This window comes from Pangasianodon hypophthalmus, chromosome 17, assembly GCF_027358585.1.
Source record: "Pangasianodon hypophthalmus isolate fPanHyp1 chromosome 17, fPanHyp1.pri, whole genome shotgun sequence".
Classification (NCBI taxonomy): Eukaryota; Metazoa; Chordata; class Actinopteri; order Siluriformes; family Pangasiidae; genus Pangasianodon; species Pangasianodon hypophthalmus.
The window spans coordinates 21293863-21314833 of NC_069726.1; the positions used below are offsets into that span (position 1 = coordinate 21293863).

The window sequence follows — 20971 nt, forward strand, 5'->3', positions numbered from 1 at the left end:
CCTGCCAAAAACACACAGGAAGGTGGATTGGCTATCGTGAATAGCCCCTAGGTGTGACTGTGTGTGTGGAGGTGTCCTGGCGTCTCATATGGAGTGAATTCTCTTGCCTTGCTTCCAGTGTTCCTGGAATAGGCTCCTGACTAGAATAAAGCACTTCCTGAAGAATGAATTATGGTCCTGCAAAGTACACCTATAAGGTACACTGTATGGCCAAATGTCCATCACAGTGCCCATGTGTGTTTGTTGAACATCCCATTCCAGATTTATTCCCCCTTTGCTGTTATAATAAGCTCCACTCTTCTGGGAAGCTTTCCACTAGATGTTGGAGCGTGACTGTGGGGATTTGTGATCATTCAGCCCAAAGAGCATTAGTGAGATCAGGCACTGATGTTGCGTGAGGAGGTCTGGGGTGCAGTCGGTGTTCCAGTTCATCCCAAAGGTGTTCAGTGGGGTTGAGGTCAGGGCTCTGTGCAGGACACTCGAGTTCTTCCACTCCAACCTTCACACACGTCTTCATGGAGCTCGCTTTGTGCACAGGGGCATTGTCATGCTGGAAGGTGATGGTTAGGGGTCCACATACTTTACATTTACATTTATATTTACGGCATTTGGCAGATGCCCTTATCCAGAGCGACTTACAGAAACGCTTCGAAGGCTCTGTCAGTAAATACATCCTGATACTGGTTCACTAGGTCATGGACTAAGAACACTATCAGACTAAAAAAGTGACTAAAAAACTCTGTTGGGGAGGTTATATAAGAAAAGCACAGACAATTTTTTTGGCCATATAGTGTAAGGATGTGTGGGAAAAACACACACACGCACACACTGCTTTCAGAACAGCATCATTTTACTACAGCAAAGTCTCCTGAACGCTGCAACTGCAGCAGCACTGCGCATGCGCACTCCTGCACCTCCGTTTTGGCTATTTTTAGAACGTGACGTCACCCATGAAATAGACCGAACTGACGCCCCGCCCCTTTTCCCAGCCCTTGTGTGAGCAGGATTGACAGCAGGACGCTGCGACAGAGAGAGAGAGGAAGAGAAAGAGAGGATAAGAGAATAGAAAAGAGGGCTCAGGAGGGACAAAAAGCGAGGCTTTAGTTGACCAGTGTTTAAAAAACAGAAGCGCTGAAAGATGGCAGACAGGGAGCAGCTCATCCAGAGGGCTCGGCTGGCCGAACAGGCGGAGCGCTATGATGACATGGCCGCCGCCATGAAGCTGGTGAGTGACTCTGTAATCGTGGGATATTTAAAAAAAATGTTTTTTAGCATTGCAGTACAATCCTCATGCATGCATGCATCAAATCTGACACCATCATGCAGTGCAATGCAGTGCAATGCAGCAACACACATTCCCTGCTGCTGCTGAGTCTTTATCCCGGGTTGCCAGATTCGTCTAATTCATACTTCTAATTACATCATAATCATATGGTCTAAACTTAAACCTAAATAGTACAAATTAATATTTTATATAGATTCTATCACATTTCTAGCAAGGTATCAACATTGCTATATCTCCTCAGTGTGAAATGTAAAAATAAAAAGAAAGATATTTAATCAATCTGGCAACCTTGTCTTTTGTCACTGCTGGAGCATCTCTTTGTGATGGCAAGTATATCTATATAAAAAAACGGTTATAAATAAAATATATTAAAATATATTATCTATTCTTTTTCTGTTCTGTTTTTGCATAAATGCTGTTTTTTAAATTTTACATTTAAGGTGTCACTGTTTAAGCAGTGCTGCAAATTATATATCCATGACAATAGCAATACATTCTTAAATCTCTCTCTTTTTTTTTTCTTTTACACTTTATTTTCTAATAATAAAGATGGCTGTCATGGCTTCTTGATCAGTTGTGAGATGATGAGACGTGTAAGCATCTGTCCATCAGCCGCAGCATCATACGAACCAATTGGTGTCCGTGCACAAAAGGATGCTCAAATCCTATGATGCAATCTGCAATGACACGTCTGTCTTAAAGTCCGATTTTAAAATATACAGAATTTTTCTGAGGGCGTGAAACTGCCTTTCTTAAAAAAATTTAAATTTCTCATATTTCTTTTTTTTTTTCCCCTTCATCTCATCCTGATGCACCAAGTGTGCAGTCTCTCCCTTGACATTGGATGCAAGGTCGGGGCAATCATTAAATCAGGATCAAGATATAGGCGTGTGTATATATGCATGCATACATACATACACACACATCATATATATATATATATATAATGTGTGTGTACATAATTTCAATTTCTAATCAATTTCATGTCTTCCATGATGCTTAAAAATATTTTTTATGCTGCATTTGAACCAGAAAGGAACCTTGACACATTCACTGATCTCTTGTTCACTAAGGAGACTAACGGGACTGCGCTGGTGATTAAACATGATTTGTCTGAAATAAGGAGATTTACGTTTTAAAAAACGTTATCTCCTGATTAAAATGCTGCATGAATAGTGAACCTCATCCTGAGTGGAACGCAGGGGTAGTGATGATTTTAATGTGGGAACAGAAGTGATATTGTGTCAGAAATGTCTCGTGTCAGGTATAAATTTTATAATTGGCACACAACAAGCGCTTCTTTCCTTTACCTTGACATAAACTTATGTTATGCCAGAGTACAAGTTATGTTGTTTATGTAATATAGAATTATAGGATACATAATTACATAATTACAGTTTCTCCCAGCCGAGTGTGATTTTATAAAACAAGTCTGGCAACCCATATGTTTAAACCATACATTAACTCACTTCTTTACACTGCCTCACTAGGATAAGTGAAAAATATCAGGGTACAGGGTCAAAGGTTATAAGGTAAGACCTGGAATATGGTCAGAGTAACAGATTTGCGATGTAGACAAAAAAAAAACAGGATGGGTTGACAGAGTGAAAATTAGACAAACAGATTCTTGAATAAGTAGATTTACAATAAAAACAAATATAGATAGACAGATTGATAGATGGATAGGGGGACAGCTTGACCCTACGTTCACATTAGCAAGCGACAAGTCGTTCATTTCGCTTGTAGATTGTCTCGTGTAGAGATTGCTACTCTTTCTGCTTGTGGGCGTGGCCTGTCCAGCGTTTCCAATGAGAATCGGTAGTAGCTGTATGTAGCTAGCTAAGTACAAATTAAATATTGCACTAATCAGTGTGAAAATCAGTTGTGTGATTTACATGTTATGTGCTCGATTTCATACTAGCATCTTTGGTGGATTAACAAAACACGTACGTACACTCACCAGAGGCGCCTTTTTTTGTAATTGTCTTTATACACATTTATTGAGAGGATACGATGATTCTGTGGTTATGCGTTGTTCTTCGGTTTTTGTGCGTCAGACAGTAACACGGAACTAATTGCAGGTACGAGCTAAAGTTGTGAGTGGGGAATAGGGTTGTTATGATGTCATGGCTGGTCATGGTGTATGATCGGAGAGTTACCACGCTAATAAATTTTATAAAAATACTGATTTTTTTTTTTTTTTTTTTTAAATAACTCCGGTTCCATACTGCAGTGGTTCTCATCCCTAACATATAGGTTGGATTTCGCTAAGTAAACTAAACTACTATCTATTTTTTTTTTGCTAAGCAGCACTGCACACTGCTATGCTAGCTAGATATATTCACACAGCCTTTCCTCAGAGCTACTTGTGATAAATACTGACGGTGTAAGTATGTGATTTCACAGAAAAGACGTTCTCAAAAATAAGAAGAACAATTAGGGGAATTTCTTTTGGGAAACAAAAAAAATTTTCTTTTGGCGAGAAATTAGGGAGAAAATTAGAGTCAAATATTAGGTTCATACTGTGAAAAATCGTATCAAACCGTAACACCCCTAGTGGGGAACTGAAGGAACTTCAGACCACATGCGGCATAGGATTGGTCCAAGGAAACATTCAAGGCAGTCATTTGGATTTGTCGCTTTACCGAGTCATACCTAATCGCTTGCTCGTGTGAATGCGGGGTGATAGACTGACAAAAGGATGAGGATAGATTGATAGGTAGTCAGGCAGACAAATAAATACATAGATGGAAAAAGATATATAACTAGACAAACCAGATAAACAGAAAAGGAGATATAAAGATGGATGAAGAGAAAGATAGAAGGACAGACAGGCATATAGATAGATAGATAGACAAAACAGATGGTTAGATACAGACAGAAAGCATAAACATGACTGCTGAAAGGTTTACACAACAGAGATTATTTATGGGCCACGTCTCAAATTCAGCCCCTCCTTCTTCCCCCCTTCCTCTTTGTTTCCTCCCCTCAGGTGACGGAGTTGAATGAGCCGCTGTCAAACGAGGACCGCAACCTGCTGTCAGTGGCGTATAAGAACGTGGTAGGGGCTCGTCGCTCGTCGTGGCGCGTCACCTCCAGCATCGAGCAGAAGACTGCAGCACAGGATGGTGGAGAGAAGAAGCTGGAGCTGGTGCGCGCCTACCGCGAGACCATCGAGAAGGAGCTGGAGGGTGTGTGCCAGGATGTTCTCTCGCTGCTCGACAGCTACCTCATCAAGAGCTGCGACGACAGCCAACTGGAGAGCAAAGTCTTCTACCTGAAGATGAAGGGCGACTATCAGCGCTACCTGGCCGAGGTGGGCACCGGAGAGAAGCGCGCCACTGCCGTCAGCGCCTCCGAGGCCGCCTACAAGGAGGCGTTCGACATCGCCAAGAACATGGCGCCCACGCACCCCATCCGCCTCGGCCTGGCCCTCAACTTCTCCGTCTTCTACTACGAGATCCAGAACGCACCCGAGCAGGCGTGCCAGCTGGCCAAGGAGGCGTTCGACGAGGCCATCGGACACCTGGACAATCTGAACGAGGACTCGTACAAGGACTCCACGCTCATCATGCAGCTGCTCAGGGACAACCTGACCCTGTGGACCAGCGACCAGCAGGACAGTGAAGGAGGGGACGCTAACAACTGAGCCGTCCTCTCTCTGTTGGCGCTCTAGCTAGCTGTAGTCGACTTCGATTTCCTCTTAATAAATGTCTTCTCCTGTCTTTTCCTCTTCTCTTCTATTTCTGTAGTGTCATTTCCATCCATTGGTTTTATGCAAATGTACGCAAATTTTATGTAAATGAGTGCATCGTTTTCATTATACATGGTACTGTTTTGGTTCTCACGTCTTAAAGTGATTTAGCCAACGGGTACAGAGTATTTATAACATCATCACAACACCAAGACAACATGTGCAGTAGTAGATAGCTTTAACTCTTTATGCCGGCTAACCTTAGCGGTCATTTTATGTTGGCCAATTTCGTTGGTGGAAATCGAATTTTGTAGGAGCATAGCCTCTATGAAATGCCACACAGGACGTTTATCTGACATAGAAACTTTAATCTAACGTTAACATTAGCTGCTTTACGTGTTAGCTAACATTAGCTAAGCTTTAGCTGTAACACTGCTAGCTAACATAGCTAGAATGATCTAACTTGTTGTTTTGGGTAATGTTAGTTATGTAGTAGAGGTGTTGAACTAAACTGAATTAATTTAGACTGAACAAGTGAGCTAATGTTATAGCTAAGCTAAAGTAGATAGTGTCTTAGCTAGCTAATTAAGCTAGCAATTTTGTAAGCTTTTACCATTTGACAGAGCAGGAAATTTTAATGTTTCTTACATAATGAGACATTCTAATTTATTTATTATTGGCTTGGTGGTTTTAGCTTATCGCTTAGCCAGAATCTTTCTTTTATCCATCCTGCTAATGCTGCATAAATTAGCTAATGTTAGCTAGCTGTTAGCACCTGATGATTATTGTCACAGCTTCACACAATATTCAGATTTACTCTAACATCTTCTATTTTCCACAGGTTAACGTGATTGTCTTTCCCACATTTTTATCACAACACACAAGTTGCTGGGTATCTAGATGTGAACTAGCATTAGCTAACACCAACTCTCCAATCCTCACCAGGCAACAGCCAATAGCCAATATATATTGCACTATTTTGATACTAACTGGCTAGCTAATTAGCTTTAAACACATCTGAGGGCATAATTAGCTTGTTATCATTCACTGAGCACCATTTACTTGCCTACTTTGTCAGATCATATTAGCATGCCAAATTAGTGGATACTAATTTACAGACTCTAGCTAGTTAGCTTTCCTCTCCAGCAGTATTTGACATTAACAGCCAACCAAGTCTGCTAACAAGTTAGCATATGTTAATTCTATTGTTATTGTGTAATTAATATCAGTAGCCAAGTTAACTAGCATTGGGTTAGCTAATAATTAGACCAGTAACCTGTTTTACTAGCAAGCCAGCTAGCATCGGGTTAAATATTAATTGTGTAATTTAAACCAAAGCCTAGAGTGCTGGGAAGATATCAAGTACTGATTATCCATAGTTGTTTAATAAAACTAAAAGCCAAGTTTGATAGCAAGCAAGCTACCACTGGGTTAACTGGTTTTTTTTTTTTCTTTTTTTCTTTTTTTTTTTTTTTTTTGGAATTTAAGCCAATAGCAAAGAAAGCTAGCATTGGGATAAATAGGCAGGCTAGTATTTAACTATAAATTGTGTGAATTATACCTGTATTTTGCTAGAAAGCTAGCTAAGAATGGTTAACTATTAATTGTGTAACTTAAACAAATAGCCAAATTGAATTGAATAACTATAAATTGTGAAAATTATACCAGTAGCAAAGTTTGAAAGCGTTGGGTTAACTATTAAATGTGTACATTATGTTAGAAGCTAGGCTTGATAGCAAGCTAGCTAAGATTAGCTTAGCTATTAATTGTGTAATTTAGAATTTGGATAACAATTGTGTAAAGTCAAAGCCAAGTTTATTAGCAAGCTAGCCAACCTTAAAGCCAAGTTTGTTAGCAAGCTAGCCAACCTTAAAGCCAAGTTTGTTAGCAAGCTAGCCAACCTTAAAGCCAATTTTGTTACCAAGCTAGCCAACCTTAAAGAAAACCAACTTACTGTGTGTAAAATGGGTAATCAATATAGCTAGCTAGCAAAGATGAATTAGAATACTACTAAATTGTATGTAAATACATCTTTCAAACAAATCTCTTCCTCCTACATTTTTTTAAATTAAAAAGTGATATATTGTAGCTTTTTGGAAATTTGCTTAACATTTGCGAAACTTTTGGATGGAAAATTAGATCATGACGTCCACCACGTCTCTCCTCTTCACTCGCTGGTGATTAGCATCCTGCTCTCTGAGTGACAGTGTGTTCTCTCTCAAGGACTCGCTCTCTGTAGAGCCTCTTCATTAACACTGAATTGAGTGTGTGTGTGTGTGTGCGCGTGTGTATGTGTGTGTGTTCCGTCTGTGGCGCTGTGCAGTCAAGCCAAGTTGTGTGATTTCATCATCTGTCACTGCTTGTCGGTCGGTGTGTGTGTGTGTGTGTGTGTGTGAGAGAGAGAGAGAGAGAGAGAGAGAGACAGAACACCATTAAAGACATTCATTACCACAGGAACTCGAGGTGAATGTGTACTGCTTCATTATAGAGTCCAGTTGGCTTGGTCTGGTTAAACGTTCTCCTGTTTTTCTCTCTCCCTCTGTCTGTCACTCTCTTCTTCTGTCTCTCTCTTTCTTTCTGTTTCTTTCTCTCTTTTTCTCTCTGTCTCTCTCTTCCCATTTTGTCTCTGTCTTTCTTCTGCTGTCTCTCAGTGACTATCTCTCTCTCTTCCTCCCTTTGTTCCCCTTTGTCTCTGTGTCTATTTTTCTGTCTTCCTCTGTCTGGCTGGCTCTCTTTGTCTCTCTCTCTTCTCATCATTCTCACTTTCTCTCTGTTGGCCTGCCACTCTCTCTCTCTCTCTCTTCCTGTCTATCTCTTACTCTTTTTCACACGCAGTATAAAAAAAAAAAATCTAAAGTCCAGCCACACTTGGTTTAGCCCTATTAGTTTAGCAATGTCCACACTACCAGTTTGGCATTGTCTACTCTACCAGTTTGACATTGTCCACACTAATAGTTTAGCATTGTCCACTCTACCATTTTGGCATTGTCCACACTATCACTTTGACATTGTCCACTCTACCATTTTGGCATTGTCCACACTAAAAGTTGAGCATTGTCCACTCTACCAGTTTGGCATTGTCCACACAGTTCAGTATGTCAGACATATGTGCTGATGTGGTTTCTGCTACTGGATGATTTCTGGCTCACAGTTTGGTGCTGGATATTAGCCTCACTGCTCCAGTGCATAATAAATGAGGCAGACTACACACACACAGACACACACAAAAGACTGTCCTGGGTGACTGACTACATTGATCACAACAGTGGGGAAGTGTGTACATTTTTAATTATTTATTTTTGGCTTTGATACAATGGAGGAAGAGTTAATTTATCCCTACTGATTATACAATGACACTACAAGGGTTAATTTAGCACCGTAAATGTTCAAACAACAGGAGTTTGCTATGTAATGTCAAGTTGAATATTAACTATATGCATTTTCATCTGAGTTTAATGCTGGAAGTGGAAAGTCAGTACTCGGAATGACATCATTTTCAACCTCCATGCTTTCAAGCTATAAAGTGGGAAAAAACCCAACATGGACACCTCCATGTTCGTCTTTTGTTAGCATCAAGTTAGCCGGCTCAATATGGTGAGTGATATATATTCTTCTCCTCAGAACAGTGAACTGTATAGTCAGTGGTAAAGATTTAATAGGTGAATATGTCTGTATGTTGATTGATCTAAAACTTAAATACTTGTATATACACCGATCAGCCATAACATTATGACCACTGACAGGTGAAGTGAATAATATTGATTATCTCGTTACAGTAGCACCTGTCAAGGGTTGAGATATATTAGGCAGCAAGTGACCAGTCAGTTTTCGAAGTTGATGTGTTGGAAACAGGAAAAATGGGCAAGCGTAAGGATTAGAGAGACTTTGACAATGGCCAAATTGTGATGGCTAGATGATGGTCAGAGCATCTTTAAAATGGCAGGCCTTGTGGGGTGTTCTCGGTATGCAGTGGTTAGTACCTACCAAAAGTGGTCCAAGGAAGGACAACCGGTGAACTAGCGACAGGGTCATGGGTGCCCAAGTCTCACTGATGCACGTGGGGAGTGAAGGCTAGTCCGTCTGGTCTGATCCCACAGAAGAGCTATTGTAGCACAAATTGCTGAAAAGTTAAAGCTGGCTATTGACAGAAAGGTGTCAGAACACCCAGTGCATCGCAGCTTGCTGCGTATGTAGCCACAGACCTGTCAGAGTGCCCATGCTGACCCCTGTCCACTGCCAAAAGGGCCTACAATGGACAGGTGAGCATCAGAACTGGACCATGGAGCAATGGAAGAAGGTGGCCTGGTCCGATAAATCACATTTTCTTTTACATCATGTGGAAGGCCGGGTGCTTGTGCATCGTTTACCTGGGGAAGCGATGGCACCAGGATGCACTATGGGAAGAACGCAAGCTGGCGGAGGCAGTGTGATGCTCTGGGCAATGTTCTGCTGGGATACTTTGGGCCCTGGCATTCATGTGGATGCTATTTTGACACATACCACCTACCTAAACATTGTTGCAGACCAGGTACACCCCTTCATGGCACCGGTATTCCCTAACGGAAGTGTCCTCTTTTGGCAGGACAATGCACCCTGCCACACTGAAAAAATTGTTCAGGAATGGTTTGAGGAACATGACAAAGAGTTCAAGGTGTTGACTTGGCCTCCAAATTCCCCAGATCTCAATCCAATCGAACATCTGTGGGGTGTGCTGGCCATCAAGTCCGATCCATGGAGGCCCAACCTCACAACGTACAGGACTTAATGGATCTGCTGTTAACGCCTTTGTGTCAGATACCACGGCATACTTTCAGGGATCTAGTGGAGTCCATGCCTTGACGGGTCAGGGCTGTTTTGGCAGCAAAAGGGGGACCAACACAATATTAGGCAGGTGGTCATAATGTTATGGCTGATCAGTGTACAGTGTAACCCAGTGTAACAGTGTAAAAGGTAAGAAATGCAACTTTGTTTACTGTTCATGCATGTTGATTTGATATCACTTGCTGAGCTCGGAGTTAAGGAGACCAACTGAAGTTCATGAGTAGGAATTCCAAGTTGAGGAGGCACTTTCTTTTCTTTTTTTTCTGATCGGAAAAAGAAGAACAATAATCAACTTTGGCTGCCTCACACCACTACAGCAGCACATCCCAAAGTGTTTTATTCTTTAGTTATGCCACAGTATCTTAATTGTTGCGTTAAATAAATTCAGGACGTAGTGATGTGAAACCAAGAAACTCACTCGTCCTGCATTACTACATGGCTAGAATTTGGTACATACACTCACTGTCCACTTTATTAGGAACACACGTACACTTGCGCATTCCTGCAGTTCTCTAATCAGCCAATAATGTGGCAGCAGCACAATGCAAAAGCTTCAGGTAATGTTCAAATCAAACATCAGAATGAAGAAAGAGTGTGATCTCTATGATGTTGATCATGGCATGGATGTTGTTACCAGATGGTCTAGTTTATTTCATAAACTGCTGAGTTCCTGGGAATTTTACACACAACAGTCTCTAGAGTTTACACAGAATGGTAAGAAAAACAAATAAAGAAAAAACACCTTGTTGATAAGAGAGGTCAGAGAAAATGGCCAGATTGGTTTTAGCTGCCCGGAAGGATATACTAACTCATATACTGTAATCACTCTTTACGACTGTGGTGAGCAGAAAAGCATTTCAACATGCCCAAAACATTGGGACGGCCACTGAAGAACACTGAACCCATTGTCATGTTCTTGAAACCAATTTGACACGACTTTTGATTCGTGACAATAGCCATTTAAAGATGGGAAATTTGTGGCCATGAAGGGATGCACATGGTGAGCAACAATACTCAAGTAGGCTGTGGCATTCAAGCAATGATTCATTGGTTTTAACGGGTCTAAAGTATGCCAAGAAAACATTCCCCACTCCATTACACTACCTCCACCAGCCTGGACTGTTGACACAATGCAGGTTGGGTCCATGGATTCATGCTGTTGGTGCCGCATTCTGACCCTACCATCTGTGTGTCTCAACAGAAATGAAGATTCATCAGACGAGGCTATGTTTTTCCCATCATCAACTGTCCAGTTTTGGCGAGCCTGTGCCCACTGCAGCCTCAGCTTTCTGTTCTTGGTTGACAGAAATGGAACCTGTCATAGTCTTCTGCTGTTGTAGATCATCCACCTCAAGGTTCAATGTGTTGTGCATTCTGAGATACTTTTCTGCTCACCACAATTGTACAGAGTGATTATCTGAGTTACTGTAGCCTTTCTGTCAGCTCCAACCAATCTGTCCATTCTCTGTTGACCTCCCTCATCAATGAGGCGTTTTTGCTTGCAGAACTGCCGTTCACTGGATGTTTTGTTCTTTATTGCACCATTTTGAGTAAACTCTAGAGACTGTTGTGTGTGAAATTCCCAGGAGATTGGCAGTTATAGAAATACTCAAACCAGCCCGTCTGGCACAAACAATCATGCCACAGTCAAAATCACTGAGATCACATTTTTTCCCCATTCTGATGGCTGATGTGAACATTATCTGAAGCTGCTGGCCTGTATCTGCATGATTTTGCGCGTTGCACTGCTGCCTGATTGACTGATAATTGTATGAATGAGCAGGTGTACAGGTGTTCCTAATAAATTGCTCATTGAGTGTATATATTATGGCACAATGTCAGAACCATTAGTGTCTATCACTAACAGCGCTATATATGTAACGTTTATAACCACTAATAATGAAGCAGTGTTCACTGAATGTAGGAGTGGTTTAGTACTCTTAAACTTAAATTTCATTTGGTTTGTCTCTATATTTTTTTCTAAAGAAGGCCAACATTAATATGAAGTTCAGGTGAGTTTTGTTATGTTATTCAGTATGGACAAAAAGTCAAGAGAATACTTCAATTTATTTATATAGTCAGTTTAACTATTTTACTAGTGTCAATTAATATGGTCCTTGTGAAATTAAAGGGACGTTACATGATACTGATGATATGATATGAATGATATGAATCCTTGAACACGTGTGAAGTCTTCACTATTTTATTGGTTCCTAATGATAACCCCATGTTTATATAATCCCTTGGCAGGAAGCTGACATTTATAAGTATGAATTGAAGAACAGATAAAGTTCAGGGTCATGTTAAGTGATATGGATCAGAACAGTTGTGTAAGAAGTGATTGACAGCCATATCTCTCGCCGAGCACTCTAGTACATGGTCTTCACACACAAGTAATTTCACGTGTCTCATGAAATTAAAGGTGTAGTCAGCAATTATGGAGGACATTACCTTAATCTAAACAAATACAATCCTTTGCACAACCACATCTCTAAAACACTCAGGCTTATGCTTACTGAACTCCTCCATGTTTATGCAAGAGGCAGAGCATCGTGATTGATCACATGTTGGTGGCCCACATCATTTGTTTTTTCTCACATTTACACAACGTTAGGTCACAACAGAGACTGAAGATTCTCCTCTATGTAGATATTTCATTATTTAAGCTGTTAAAATGCGATGAGAAAAAGTGTTCTGACTTCAAAGCAAAAAGCACTGACCTCATCTTTAATATACTCAGTGATCTATTGATGTGATCTATTGAGTGTTTAAAATGGAATTCTACACACTTCAACATAGTTTACTGGTTGGGTGCCAAAACAATTTTTGGAAACGCTGAAGAATTCATAACCAGTCACGTTCAGAGAGTTAATATTAAAACGAGACGCTCAAACACTTTCATGACTCGGGAAAAGGTTCCACTACACAAACCTCAAAGCAAACCAGAAGAGCTACTTTTCTCTCTTAAGTTTTTTCTCTCTTTTAAGACAGTGATATGGTTTGATCCTGGTATTTTATACCACAGCATTATTGAAGTCTCGATTCTGACTGGTCAGATTTTTCAACAGCAGCTCTGACAATCAAGACTATGACTAATAATAAACACATTTTAAAAAGGTATTATTTAACAAAAAAAAAAATCATTGATGTGGTATCATGATATCATCGGTTTCTTGGTATCATGAAACACATGAAAAAAGAGAGGCTGCTGAGGAAACGATTGTTTATAGCTGCGTATAGCTAACGTATGTGAGAACAGGCCCCAACTTGTTTTGCAGACATTCCGAAACATCAGTGTAACTATAAATGGTAAAAGAAAGGATAGTATGTTGTTCTATATTAAAAATTATAATTGTTGAAAAATTGCTATGGCATGAGAGGAATAAAACACTTTGTGTCATGCTGCTTTTGGAAAATAATCCACTTCATGAGGGACCACATCAGTGATTATATCCCTATAACACCACTCCCCAAGTGTTTTATCCTTTATTTAATACATTTCACTGCACTATGTTGTTCTTTGTGATATTTGCAGTAGCAAAGTAGCTGACTAAATGTTAAAAGCTATTTTTTAAGACCAGTTATTTAATTTGTCCTCCTTTTCCTCATTACATGTAGATGGTAGTTAAAAATGTAACAGGAAGTATCATTTCAGGGTCTTCTTTTGTTTCTTATCTAGCTATGATGCAAATATTGTTAACAAGTAACAGACTAGTTTAGCTTGTGTAGTAATTGTTAAGCTTGCATGGTTTGTACAGGATGTTAAAACGAACTCCAGACACCAGACATGTCTCAGGAGATGGCCTGTGTTTAGCATAAGATGGACATTTTTCTGAACTGTTCTGTAACACATTCTATGACGCCCATAATTATAAATCATTATATCTGTCTTTATAATTCTTTCTAAGTTTGTAGGCAGTTTACAAGCTCTAATGAAGCTCTAACCATGCCATAAAAATTCCTTGATAAGTTAGAATCATCTTGTAACATGAATGTCAGTATTCGTTATAGTGCTGGGTGGTAATGCACAAATGTTAGAAACTTATCTAGAACTAATAATGACCTGTCAATAGTTGGAAAGCAACTATAATAGTTACTGACATTTATAAAAAATGTCATCACTGAGTGCAATCCCCACAAGTTATTCCTCATTATAAGGAACAACACTGTTCACTTTATATGTGGAAACACTTCATTCCATATTTATCACAAAAACACAAAACTTGAACACTCTGAAAAGGCAAAATGACAAAAATGATGAGCGTTTTGTGGTGAAACATCCAAAAAATGACAAACACACAACTACTGGACCTTATAGGCACATGAAGCTATCTCACAAGACTATCTCACTCCTGACCATCATACCCATATGTGGTTCTTCCCCAATATGTTGCCACAACGTTGGATGCATACAACCGTACAGAATGTCTCTGTGTGCTGTAGCATTACAATTTCCCTTCACTGGAACTAAGAGGCCTAAACCTGTTCCAGCATGACAATGCCCTTGTGCACAAAGCGAGGTCCATGAAGACATGGTTTGCGAATGGTGGAGTGGAAGAACTTGAGTGTCCTGCATACAACCCTGACCCAAAGGGATGAACTGGAACACCGACTGCACCTCAGCGTTCCTCGCCTGACATCAGTGCCTGATGTCACTAACACTCTGGTGACTGAATGAACACAAATCCTTTATAGATATTTGGAGTAGTTTTGAGGGCAAGGCTGGCCTGTTAGGGTGGGATGATATCCATTCCACTCGGGAAGGTGCTGCTCTCATTTCCTGCAGCATAGCACATAGTCTCAGAAAAGGCCTAGTTAATCAGTGACAATCCAGAGCCAAGGCCAGGGAGAAGACAAGCAGGCTAAACTGACTATCTGCTGACTGCACTGAGTCATCACTCAGGTTCCACTATATTGATAGTGTGTCTGTTCCTTGAGCTAAACAAAAATGTAGAAATACCCAGAAAGTTTGTTATAGTAACCTAATTAACAAAAAAAAATTAAATCATACTGAAAAGCACAGCCAGCACCGTTGATCTGAAGCTAGAACTGTTAAATATTAGATCTCTTACATCTAAAGCGCTTATTGTTAATGAAACTATTAATGATCAGAAGTTTAATGTACTGTGTTTAACAGAAATGTGGATTCAAACAAACGAGTATGAAGCATTAAATGAAGCTAGCCCTCCCTGATACAGTTGTATACATTAGCCCCGTCAAACTAGCAAAGGAGGAGGTGTTGCAGATATTTATAATGATAATCTAGATATTATACAAAAACCTAGTGATACATTCAATGCGTTTGAAGTTCTTTATACTAACATAAGCCATGAAAAAATAAGTACCCAGTCAATTCTGCTAATTATTTACAGATCCCCAGGGCCATATTCTGAATTCCTTTGTGAATTTGCGGATTTCATCTCAAACCTGGTTGTTTATTTAGACAAAGCATTAATTGTTGGAGACTTTAATGTTCAATTTGGTAATACAGAAGACTCTCTGAGAACAGCAGTTGTGTCCATTCTAGACTCAGTAGGGGTTAATCAGAATATAGAGGTAATAATGGTGGTCACACTCTTGATCTAATATTAACATTTGGATTAAATATAAAAGCTATAAAGCTATCTCAGATCATTATCTCATCTCATTTAAAATGTGTCTTAGTCATAATAGACCTTGCCACACTACTGTGTCATATGTACATTGACGTCAGCTACTTCATAGAGTTTTATCAGTGATCTCCCAGAGTTATCAACTATGATTGGGCACCTGAATGCGTTCTGCTACACTCGATATAGCTCCACATAAAAGAAAAATAATATTTAGAGAGAAAAAGCTAGCACCCTGGTATAACAATCACACACGCGCCTTAAAACAGACCACTCTAAAATGGCATCAAACTATATTGGTAATATTTCAAACAGCATGGAAGGAGAGCCTCCTGAGCTCTGAGTGCCGCTAGATCAATGTATCTCTCCACCCTAATAGAAGATAACAAAAATAATCCTAGATTCTTATTTAGTACTGTAAAATTAACTAGGAATAAATCCACCACAGAAATATGTACACCATCAATATGTAGAAGTGATGACCATGATTTTTTTTTTCATTGGTAAAATTGAAAATATCAGACAAAAAATTCAGACTATAAATTTAAATCCAGACAAGTTGATAACTATCCCTGTAGATAACAATATAACCATATCAGATAAACGATATTTTACTCCCCTTTGAGAGACTGAACTAATTTCGCTAATTTCCTCATCAAAATCTAAATCAAATGTTTCTTCAAACAGATAATTCCAGAAGCAACTGATCAATTCTTCTCTTAGCACTGGCTATGTACCAAAATCTTTTAAACTAGCAGTTATCAAAGCCCGAATAAAAGAAACCTGAGCTTGACCCCTGTCAGTTGTCCAACTATTGGCCAATATCAAACCTCCCCTTTATCTCCAAGATCCTAGAAAAGGTTTTAGCACATCAGTTATGCTCATACCTACATAGGAATAACATTTATGAAGTGTATCAGTCAGGATTTAGGACTCATCATAGCACAGAGACAGCACTGGTTAAAGTGGTAAATGACCAACTACTGGCCTCTGATCAGGGTTGTGTCTCCTTGCTTGTGTTTCTTGACCTTAGTGCAGCTTTTGATATGATTGATCATAGTATTCTCCTTGATAGACTAGAAAATGTTGTAAGCATTAAGGGAATGGCTCTCTCCTGGTTTAGGTCTTATTTGACTGATCGTTATCAGTTTGTAGATGTAAATGGTGACTTCTCTATGCATACTAAGGTAAAGTTTGGTGTTCGCAAGGTTCTGTAACACCCCCAACACACACACACACATACACTCTCTCATGCATTCACTCAGGTTTCTTGATGGTGAAGTGGCTGGCCGCTTTATGTACCAGGGTGCCCTAATGTCTGTGTTACCTTCTGTTTTTTTTTTGCTGTCACAGCTAGACTTCCCTGAGTCCCTGTTTGCACTCTGCACATTGTCCTTAACCATTACGTGACAATTAGCATACTTAATAATCTTTGTCCTAATAATCTCTCTCTTTCTCTCTCTCTCTCTCTCTCTCTCTGTGTCTCTCTCTCCCTCTGCAACAATAAGTATTTTTTTCACTTCATGATGGAGGGAACGATACTTTCTACCTGCTAAATTGTAAATGATACTTAAGAATCTTTCTTTAGGACACAGCCTTTTATTCATCAAAGTGAAAGTAGTTCAGATGAAAATCACAGGTTTATATTAAAGAGCTCCTTCTAATATGTTATCATTTCTATAGTAAACAACATAATGTAAGCTTAATAATGAAATGATTAAAAAATATTATTTAACAAATAAAATGTGTAGTTGTTTGATATGGTGAAGTTTTCTATAAGGCGTGTCAGTTCTTTGTAACTGACAGAGATGAAGATAAAGCTGTAATCAGAGATAAAGCTGTAACTCTTCGAACAAAGGAAAGTTTGAAGTTCAAAGGAAAGTGCAACAAGCAGTAATTTTTTTTGCCTCATGATGGAGTGAAAGACTCTTTCTTCCTGCTAAAATGTAAATGATACCTAATAAAAGTAAATAATACCCCTATCTCTCTCTCTCTGTCAAGCTACACCTGCTACTCCTGAGATAGTAATGATCCTGACCCCTTCTGCTCTCCGCAACTTCCTGATCCATCCTTCCATCCTGATGCCCTATTTCTGGTTGGAGCTCTCATCACTTGGAAATCACTCGCTGCTGCTGAGGATGTCCCCACATGGACAACCTAAAGATACACAAGATTACTGTGGATGGCACCACTTAGAAATCATGAAGATGGCTTTGGACTTGCAAGTGATATGAACAATTTTGCTACAGTGGCTTACGACTGCAATTTCTATGATAGCTTTAGGACTGCAATTGCCACAAACAGTTTTGCAAGCCTCTATCAGGGAACAGTTGATAACTTCAACAAAATAGAGTTCAAGTGAAAGCTATAACGAATTTTTTTTGTCCTGGTCATTTTAGAAGCACTCAACAATGCCATTTTAAATGTTTTTATAATTAATTATAAATAATTAAATGTTTAATAATTTATAATTATTCACTGGTCATTTTTAGGTAGCCAAGGAATAAATCATTTGGGGACATACTGTGCTAAGAAAATAATCAACAACATGGTGGTGCAATGTGCTCCAACGCTAAGCAGTTACTGTTTTGTAGATTATTTTCCTATAACAATGCATCCCAGAGTGTTTTATTCCAATTATATCACAGGAATTGATCACTGATTACATTTATTCATGAATTTACTATTTATTATCTGTTTATAGTTATGGTTAATCTGACACGTCTGCAAAAAAGCTCCTATCATTGCTTGGTATGGCAGCTACATAGAGTTTCCTCGCCAGCCTCTTTTTTCTCTCTTGATGTTAATAAGACAAAAAAAACAGAGCTTGTCAAGTTACAGAGAACCCACAAAGTGCACAATCATCTTTAAACAATATTCTAGAAATTTCCAGAACTGACCAACTGTATTTTACACAAACGCCCTTTTAGTAAATCATCAATGACTTCATTTATTTTAGTGAGAAAAAAACGTCTTTGTGATTAAACAAAGATTTTGTGGGCAATGTTGCAATTTCAGTAAAACATTAGCTGTGCAACATTTTACATTGTAAGTTAAGAAGCCATAGCTATCCTAGCTGTATGTTCAGCGAACAGTCCCTTTGCCAGTGCCTGAAATGAGTAGATCTACTGCGAGAGATCACACACGGCCGACACTGGCTTAGCTGCAGTTTTATGGGCACACACAGTAAATTCCAAATTATTATCATACGATTTATTGATGTTAGAAACACAATCACATAATAACTGTGATCTGATAAGGCATACTTTCTCAAATGTTCTGTAGTTTACTTTGATTACAGGCTCTTGATTTTTATAATCAGATTACATAATCCAGATTACATTACAGAACAGTACAGTACTGGATATGAAATGATCACGCTCGAGCAATTCTGAACTTTGTTAGCATCATGCATTCTTCATGAGAACATTTCGTGGTTCAGTTGTGTTAATGGAAAAAAGGGATGCTTTGATTTTGCTTCAATTTCTTTCTGGAAAGAGATCAGTTTTGTAGTCGATCAGCCAAGGCATGGCTGGTGTACAGTGGTTGCTTATTTAATTTTTGTAGTTGTAATTTTTAACTAATCTTTTCCAGGTCTTCAGTGATGTCTCACAGACTTGCTGATATGGTTTAGCACACAGCCTTTATTCATCAAAGTGAAAGTATTTCAGCTGAATATCACAGGTTTATATTAAAGAGCTCCTTCTAATATGTTATAGTTTCTAAAGTAAATAACATAATTTAAGCTTAATAATAAAATCAGTTTAAAAATGTTATTTAACAAATTAAAATGTGTAATTGTTTGATATGGAGAAGTTTTCTATAAGGAGACATTTGTTTAACATTTATGGAAGGAGTCACCAGTGTCAGTTCTTTGTAACTGACAGAGATAAAGATAAAGCTGTAATCAGAGATAAAGCTGTAACTCTTCTGACAAAGGAAAGTTTTGCGTTGCTCTGCAACAAGCAGTATTTTTTTTATTATTTCTTTCCAGTCTCAATCAATGAACAGTTGATAACTTCAACAAAATAGACTTCATGTATAATGAATTTCCTGGTTCCGCAATTGCACTTTTTGACCATATAGTACACAGTTATAGATGGGAATTATTTATAATTGCACTACCCTGTCTCACCCAGATGAGGATGGAGTCCCTTTTGACTCTGGTTCCCCTCAAGGTTTCTTCCTCATGAAGTCTCAGGGAGTTTTTCCTTGCCACCGTCACCTCTGGGACAAATTTATAAATTAAAAATTTATATCCAGAAATTATATATTTCTGTAAAGCTGCTCTGTGATAATGTCCATTGTTAAAAGCACTACACAAATAAAATTGACTTGAAAACATGAACTAACTTGTTTCATGGATGTTCTGTAACATTCAATGCAGCTATAAACGACACGCTGCACTTTTCTATGGTTTCTAGTTAGTTCCTGTTCTCACCTGCGTTATAGCTGCGAAAACAGTCATTCCCTCACCAGCATCTCCTTCTCTCTCTCTCTCTCTCTCTCTCTCTCTCTCTGTGTCTCGCTTGCTCTCTCTTGCTCAAAATACGCCTGTCAATTTACTGAGAAACCATGACTGTTACAAAATGCTGAAACTCAAGACTCCTTCCATAAATGTTAAATAAACGTCTCCTAACAAAAAACCTCACCACATCAACAATTGTCAGTTTTACTTTGTTAAACAACACATTTCTTTAATTTGTTTATTATTAGTCTTGGATTATGGAGTGTCTGCCGTACATGTCCCTGTGATTTATATTAACCCATCATTCATGTTACAGCCAGAACTACAGTCTGAGCCTTGCTGTTACACAAAAATAATGCACAACCATGCTTGAATGCTTGAATCTGACCAATCAGATTCAAGCATTCAACCGAGCTGTAGTATAATCATAAATATAAAACTGTTGTAGTATAACAGTTGGCAAAACACTTTAGGATGCGCTGGTAAAGGAAAACAATCAACATCGGGTTAGTTGTGTTAACTCTTTGCGTCCGGCCGCATCACAACACCCTGTTGTTGATTATTTTCATATAGCAGCACACCCCACAGTGTTCCATACTTTACCTAATAATTAAAGTTTAGAATCATGATATATGAGATTTGGAATGAATATTTGGAAGAGCTGAATGAAAAAGAAACAAGGAAACAATGGAAATTTACAATATAAATGTAAGTATTAATTTTCAATTGAATTCAGCTAAAGCACAAATCTATGTAGCAATTGCTGCTTTGGCAACAAAGTACATTTACTGAAGTGCTTTTCATCACTGTTTACAGAGTTGTGAACACGTGAGTATAAGCTGCTCAAGACATGAACCAAAGCGAGAACTCAAGTAAAGAAATAAACGATGGGCTCAGTAAAGAAATAAAACGATGAGTCATTTTTAACTACTTGATGGTAAACGTTATCCTGGATCTTTTCCTGCTCTGGCTCGATTTAGTCCAGTGTGAAGGTTCTTCAGTTCAAGTTTCTCGTTTTTTAGACAATTTCCCTTTACTCCTTGTGATGCACATGATTACACCTAAGATATCTTCCAAGCCTTGAATAAAATATT

General features: G+C 38.9%; 1 protein-coding gene across 1 annotated transcript; it reads left to right on the forward strand.

Annotated features, from left to right (window-relative positions):
• Positions 1–967: 967 nt before the first annotated feature.
• ywhah (tyrosine 3-monooxygenase/tryptophan 5-monooxygenase activation protein, eta polypeptide) lies at positions 968–5010 on the forward strand. The gene is made up of 2 exons (XM_026942802.3): positions 968–1225; positions 4278–5010. The coding sequence occupies exons 1-2, from the start codon at positions 1139–1141 to the stop codon at positions 4932–4934; spliced, it is 744 nt and encodes a 247-aa protein (XP_026798603.1). The 5' UTR covers positions 968–1138; the 3' UTR covers positions 4935–5010.
• The last annotated feature ends 15961 nt before the right edge of the window (positions 5011–20971 follow it).

Coding starts and splice junctions, on each gene's coding strand:
- ywhah (XM_026942802.3), top strand. CDS start 1,139: ATGGCAGACAGGGAGCAGCTCATCCAGAGGGCTCGGCTGGCCGAACAG. Junction 1,226..4,277: donor TGGCCGCCGCCATGAAGCTG/GTGAGTGACTCT, acceptor TCCTCCCCTCAG/GTGACGGAGTTGAATGAGCC.